At 35.9% G+C, this 7,470-nt stretch overlaps 1 protein-coding gene across 1 annotated transcript; it reads right to left on the reverse strand.

The window, feature by feature from the left end:
- Positions 1 to 874: 874 nt before the first annotated feature.
- On the reverse strand, positions 875 to 1,742 carry LOC130733406 (protein PLANT CADMIUM RESISTANCE 3-like). The gene is made up of 3 exons (XM_057585566.1): positions 1,511 to 1,742; positions 1,258 to 1,329; positions 875 to 1,168 (listed from the first exon to the last, which is right to left on the reverse strand). Exons 1-3 carry the CDS (start codon positions 1,623 to 1,625, stop codon positions 924 to 926), a joined length of 432 nt encoding a protein of 143 aa, XP_057441549.1. The 5' UTR covers positions 1,626 to 1,742; the 3' UTR covers positions 875 to 923.
- Positions 1,743 to 7,470: the final 5,728 nt, after the last annotated feature.

Consider the following 7,470-nt stretch of genomic DNA (forward strand, 5'->3'; position numbering starts at 1 on the left):
TGTCATATTCACCATAAGAACACATGACATGAATATACGAAATGAAATGAAAAGAAAAAGAAAAGACAGAAACTACTTTATTTATTTGTATATATTGTCATGCTTTAGATCTAACACCACAAACTTGTATGAATTAAGAACTTCATCACATGCATGCACACAGATCCTCATTTCAACGAGACTTTTTTACCTAGATGGTGTAATTTGAAAGGTTTATTACCAAAATGGAGCAACTTTTTTTTTATTTACATGTTTAGTGTAAATCGCCAATCTCATTGGCGATATCACCTTTTTTTCTTTTGTTTTTTATGAAATACACCCTATAATTTTTTTTTCTTGACTTTCTTTGTTAGTGAACGAATTGTATCTGTCACAAAATCCTAATATATAATATAAAAGGTATCAGTGACCGAATGTGAAGAGAGATAGCATCCGTCGCAAAATGTCTAGCGACGGAATTCTGTTTGCGACGAAGTAAATTTCATCTTGAAATCCTAGTGAATATTGAAAAAGAATTTAGCGACGGAAATTGAAGCGTGAATACTACTGCGGCAAAATTTTAGCGACATAATTTGTGACGGACACTTTTCCGTCACTATTAAACAAAGTCAAAAAAAAATTATAGTGTCGCCATTGCTAGTGGCGATTTCATAAAAAAAATAAAAAATAAAGAGGCGATTTACACTATTTTTGTAATTAAAACAAAAGTTGCACTAGTTTGGTAATTTGTTTTGAAAATTGCACTAGCCATGTAAAAAAGTCTTTCAACGGGTCATGCCCTGTTCCACTGTTGGAGCGGTTGAAGTCATGGCTACTCCCCTTGTCTGTTGCTCAACATTTCCATGCCACCCTATTTATTAATCAATTAAGTTCAACAAAAAAAAGATGATATTAATTATTAGTATCTATCTATCTTCCAAACATTAGTTAATTATCCTCAAGAAAAAAGATGATATTAATATGAGATACACATTGATCTTCATGTTAAATCCTTGTTTTTCAAGCTCACGGTACTCTTGGCACAATGCGCATCTACTGCAGAAGCAATGAGTCAAGCAATCCAAGCAATTATTTCCTTTCAAATTGTACTGAGATCTTATCTTTGTCCGGTAGTTGGCTGAGTATAAGCCCCCAAGTTGAACAAAGTAGAAACCACTAGCACCACAAGCTGCATGCAACAAATTAATTCAACATAAATTATCCAAAAGCTGTTATATATTAATTAATCATATATAAATGAATGAGTTAACTCCTTACAAGCGGATCCCTTGTCAACAATCTCTGCAATTCGACCAAATGTTACACAAGGACACCAGTACGTTAGGCAACCTGAAAGAAATTCACACACAATAACTCATAAATAGAGTTAATTCATATATAATGAATGTGATGTATAACCAGAAGCTAAGTGATACAAATTCTTGTTTCTTAATTACTCTGTTTATATGTTAGGATATATGAAATCATGTTTGAGTTAGTTAGTGCATCAAAGAAACAAACACACACTTACAATTGTCGTAGTCAGAGAAGCAATCACATAGCCCGGTGGACCATTCGACGGGAGGTTGCGGTGGCGGAGGAGGTGTTGGTTGGCAGTCGGTAGAGCCTGCTACTGTTTTATACATGGTTAACTAGTTAATGTAATGCTCTTGTGTTGGATGGAAGGAATTTGTTCAACTTTTGGATGGATATATATAAGATAAGATAACGCTTATAATTAAAGTAAAAGGTTTGGTTTAACTATGTGATACAATTTGGGTTCTCAATTTATAATTGTGAGGGAATTAAGTGGCTGGCTAGCTAGTGGTATCAAAGGTTAATGTACATTTTTAAATGATTTGGATCGTTGCATGCCGCCTAATAATAGCTAATTCAACTTTAACCTTTGGAAACTTATAAGAGTCAAAATTAAAACCCTTGGCAAAACTAAATAACATAAGAGAGAGGAAATAAATATATAATTGCAATAAAATTGATAAGCGCATAATTATTGAATGTTATGGGGGTCTTTCTAAGTTTTATTATATAGGCTTAATTGCACTTTTGGTCCTCCATGTTTAGTGTATGTGTGTAAATGGTCCCTAAAGTTAGATATTAGCAGAACACGTCCTTCACGTTATCGAACGACAATACTTTTGGTCCCTCGTCCCTATTTCATTCATATTTTAACGGTTTCTGTCAAATATTTAACGGTCTTCTGAAAAAATAATAATTAGAAATACAAACAATGAAAATCCGGAAAATTAATGATGTTCTTCATATTCAACATGTTCTCCCCCCATCTTCGGCTGTCAAAAAAAAAACATGTTCTTCATCTTCTTCAATTATTTTCCAGAAAAAATAAGAACAAATTCATCATCAACAAGCCACCAAAATATTCAATCTCCCTCCCTCACCCTTTTACCTCCACTATAAGAATAAATTCATAAGAAAATTTTGAACTTTTCCTGCGCCAAGATCCTCCTCCGGTTGGTCGGGTCACGGATCTGAGCGGTCCACCGCCCCCATGGTCTCTGGCGAACTCCCTTGATGTTGCTTCGGCGGTGAGAGGCGGAGGGTTTTTTGGGTCTCTTGAAACGGGTCGGGTAAGGTGTGGGCGACGAAGAAAGTGAAGGGGTTAGGGAATCTAACAAGGGAGGAAGATGCATGGTGATTTCGATGATTTCTCTTCACACTTGGAAGCTTGGATGGGTTTTATGGCGGTTCATTGTCGCCGGAAGGGTCAGAGTCTGTGGCGTTGTCGTCGGTGAGAATGATTCAGAGTAGCTTTTTCCGGTTATGTTGGAATATTCTTTATTTATTTACCTATGTAATTACGCATGTAATCAGGTTTATATTTTATTGTTTAGTCACCTCTCAACTGTATAAATACGTTGTCAAGTATCAATAATAATCACGAAATGCAATTCTTCAACTTCATATGCTTGAGTAATAGATATAGTGTTGTCTGCACAAATATCAATCATATTATAGACTTGTCTCATGTATGTAGATGTTTCTCATTTCCTTTAAATACAAAGGCTCATATATGCCTTATTAGCTTTACATCTTCGAGGTATAGACGTCATGTTCAAAGACTCATATATTTTGTAAATGAATTGCTTCTTTCTATTTTGGTTAATCACGCCTATTATTTTGGGTTCAATGTTTTCGCACTGATAATATTGAACGCTACTTCATCTGTCGACGATTTTTCAAGTTCTTAGTTGCTTATTTTAACTTGTATATATAGATATAATTGATTGAGATCTCTTTACATCCATAAAAATTTATGTTTTATTGACGCTTTTTCATAAACATTCAAATAATTTATGTTTTATTGACGCTTTTAACTCCTACTAATTTATGCGGCGATTAAACAAACCACTAAACCATATGTCTACTAACAATATGTTTGTGATGAGAGAGGGAGTTACAAGGTGGAGAAAAACACATTTTTGAAGTCTCCCCTAATTGAGGAGAGTTGGGGCAGCGTGTGTTTTTATTTTTATTTTTTCCAGATTTAATAATATTTTGGCGGTTTTTCCAGAATTTGCACAAAAACCGCCAGAAAGCTTGCAAATATGAAAAAAGTAGTTTTTTAATATAAAATGTAATTTTTTTTCCTTTTCTCGTTCTCTTCTCTCTTTATAATATAAAACAATCTCTAAATCTACTTTATATTCTCTTATATTTCTCTTTACTCAATTGCTTTCTTCTTTATCTCTCTTTTATCTACCAAACAAAGTGTAAATGTCCATGTATCATATACTATATACTTATTTCAAAGTCAAAAAGTGGCAACTCCAACACGTGTCACCCCACATCTAACTCATTTTCTGACATTTCTTATTTTTCCTTACTATTCTTAGTAATTTCATTTTGTGATATTTAATTAAAAAAACAATCACCTATTACAATACAACTATCAAATATGTGATCATAAAATTTTATTTTTTTGAAATTAGAAAATATACCTCTGTAATAATGGTTATAATCAATACAATTAATACTATTACCACATAGTTGATATCAATCTTTAGAAAGATAGCAAGTTTACACATTTTACCTATATAGTGGACATATTAATTATGTGCGTTAAATTTCAAATAAATATGATAAATTAAAATGTATTACAAATTAAAATAAAAAACTAGTGTGTTTTTACCCGTGCTTTGCACGGGGAATTTGTCTATTATATTTAATAAATCAGTCAATACCTTGATGATTAAATAAAAAAATAATAAACAACAAAAGGCCACCTGAAATTTAAATTAGCTCCAATCAATAAGTAAAAGGACTAAAATTCTTTAAATATACATGTGCAGCTTCCTCTTTCTTACACTCACATAAGAGGGATTCGAAGTATTTTGTTCTATCTTAAGCATTGCAATACACTATATGCAAAAGAAAATTTAGCCATCACAATGATTTTTGACAGCTTACACCCAGCTTGGCCTCAACTGCTGCCCTGATTTATTCTTCAACAGTTTCGCATCACTTTAGTGGAGTCTCAAGCCTCAGAGTCTTCAATTCCATAAAAACAAATTTTAATTACAATAAGTGAAATACTTCTTATCTATATTTTCAATCATATTAGATCATCTCCAATGCAAGTTCTTAATTCTTAGTTCTTAGCAATATTCATGTGGGCCTGTAATTTTGCTTAAGCAACTCTCAAGCAATTTTGCTTCAACCATGAGTTCTTAGTTCTTAGTTCTTAGCACTTCATTTGGTCCCACCAAGCACATTATTTATACTTTTTATTTTCATAAAGTAATAAAATAAAATTCATAAATTAATAAAGTAATTTGGATGAGAGAGAAAAAATAAGTTTTTATGCTAAGAACTCAAAAAGTAAAACTCCTTATATAAGAACCTAGTTCTTATTTTTAAGAACTAAGAACTCCACGTCATCTCCTCCAATGGTTAAGAACTCAATTCTTAGTTCTTAGCTCGAAAATAAGAACTAAGAACCTTCCATTGGAGATGCTCTTAGAAACCTCTTTTAGTCATCCTTAGACAATGCAAGATATCAGATTTAAACTAACCCATGAGTACTTACTACTCGTGCTTATAAACTCATTAAGGGAGACCAAGATTATCAATAACAAAATTACCATTGCTTGCTTTAATTTGATTTACCTATAAATTTAAAATTACCAAAAAAACATAGAGCTATGAGCTCTGGAAAATGGGCTTATGTTTACAAAGATATAACAATGAAGGAAAGGAATGAGCAACGAAGAATATAACTTGACAAACAAAACTTACTCTTAATTTTTCATTCCCTCTCATCAAAGTTCCTTCCCACTGTCCAAATTTCCAGAAGAGACAATACAAATCGCTCTCATCTTTTGCATTTCAGCACCTTAAGCCCCTCCATCTATGATGTTGTTTACACGGATTTTTGGTAAACAAATATCCTCTTAGTTCGACTAAAGGAAGTTTAGATTTCAGGGTCCTTTTGAGAAAACGTTTTGCCAAAGTGTAGTGTGTGGACGGATGTGTTTTCGACAACAATAAACAACTTCAAACGAAACTGGATTTTATTGAATATGAGTCGATTACAAAACAGTCAAGCAAACCAAAATAACATGAAAGCAAATTTCGACAAAACAAGCTACACATAAAAACTGGAAATTAACGAACTGAAATGCAAGGAAATTAAAGCGTTGGTTCTGCAACATACTCCTCCATCATCACGTTCTGCTCTCGAAGTCTCATTGATGCGGACGTTTAGAGCTTTTAGTGAATTTTCAGAGTTTTTCAGTTGGGAACCCCCTCTTCTGCTGCTGCTTCCTCTATTTATATTGTTCTTTCTGCCCATGTTCTTGGCAGTTTTCTTTGGATGCACGATGGCTTCGTGGGTTTTGAATTTTGGCGCCATCCCCACGTTTAGCCGATGGTCTTCGCTCACGTGACTCTATTGCCACGTGGATGGTTCTGAGTCGTGGGCAACCGTTGCTATTCGTGGCGTCGTGGGTGTACGCACGTGCTTGCAGTTGCTTATTGTTCGGTAACTGCTTCTTCCACTGAGATGATCGAGATTTCTTCATCTTCTGAGTGTGTTGAATTATGGCTTTTTACTAACTTGTCTTTGGGGGACATCGTGTGCTGAGTTGCCGGCTTCGCCCAACCCCTTCTGTCGAGAAACCATTTTTTTGTACCATGGTGTCGATAATTGTAATGCTTCTAATTTTGGCTTAACAGTTGCCCCCCAAAAATGTTGGTTGTCGACTGCTTTAGCTCAAAGACACCAAGCATTTTTTTTTTATATCGCAGCCGTTCAATTCCAACGATTCAAATGCTTTGTGCTCTCGACCATTCGATCTTCAAGTCCAATCGGCAGCCATAACGTCTGGTGACTTCTCCACTAGCTGACAGTTATAGCCTTTTTAGGGCCATGATTTCGCCTATGCCAAAAAGCTGAGAGGTGACATGAATTAATTAATAAAATAATCGCTTGGAACCCAAAGTTTTTATAAATTGCTGCTCAATGCGGCTTGGGTTCCGTTTCCCCTTCCATTTATAAATACCCTCTTGGTATTCCTTGTTCAAGCTTTACTCTTTCATCCAACCTGCAACTTCTTCTTCCAGACTTCATCACTTCATCTTCTTCCGTCTTCTCTGAAACACTTGCCGCGTCCTTCAATGGCTTCCAATCCTGAGCAAACCCTTCCGTTGGCCACCGAGCTTAAGCTGGATGAGTCCAAACGCGTGCCAATCCCAGAACCTCCCAACGAAGCAGAGAAGAGAGCTATCTGGAAATCCCAGGTACTCATTCCTTTCTCTGTTAATGGTACTTTACGCGCCATTTTGGGCCCTTTGAAAGTAGTGAAGCATGATAGGCCCAATAGTCTCCCTGAAGAACATGAATCATTTCACCCTAGCGTTAGGGGAGAGGAGCTCATTTTGGCATTTCAACCCTCTTACCGTATGCCATTTCTTTCTGACCCGAAACGAGCCTTTCGTTCGGCCCCTCCTAACCCTTCTGCTAACGACAAGGCCTACCTGAAATGGTTAGATAGGGTTGAGGGAGATAAGAAACAACACTGGAAGGATGTGGGGATTTTCGACTTGATTCAGTTGTCGAGATCTCCAATCTCGTATAACCCTGCTATGCTGTTGAGTGCACTTTATTTCTGGGAGAGGTCCACTAATTGCCTTCATGTTCCCTTTGGTATGTTCACCCCCACTCTTTTGGATGTTGCTGCTATCACCGGATTGTGGCCCATTGGTGATGATTATCATTCTGCACCTGCTCCTGTTAAACCCATCTCGATTCCTACTGACAACATTTCGTTTAGTCGATTCATTAAGGACCATTATGTCGAGAGTGGTGAGGTGTCTGATGCTGAGCATGTCGCTTTCTTGCTGTATTGGCTGTCTGCTTATGTCTTTTGCACCAAATCTTTGCGCATACCCGCCAAGCTTTTGCCTTTAGCCAATCTGCTTCACGAGGGTCGACAACTTGCTATGGCTAGGCTC

The sequence above is a fragment of the Lotus japonicus genome, chromosome 1, assembly GCF_012489685.1.
Source record: "Lotus japonicus ecotype B-129 chromosome 1, LjGifu_v1.2".
Lineage (NCBI taxonomy): Eukaryota > Viridiplantae > Streptophyta > Magnoliopsida > Fabales > Fabaceae > Lotus > Lotus japonicus.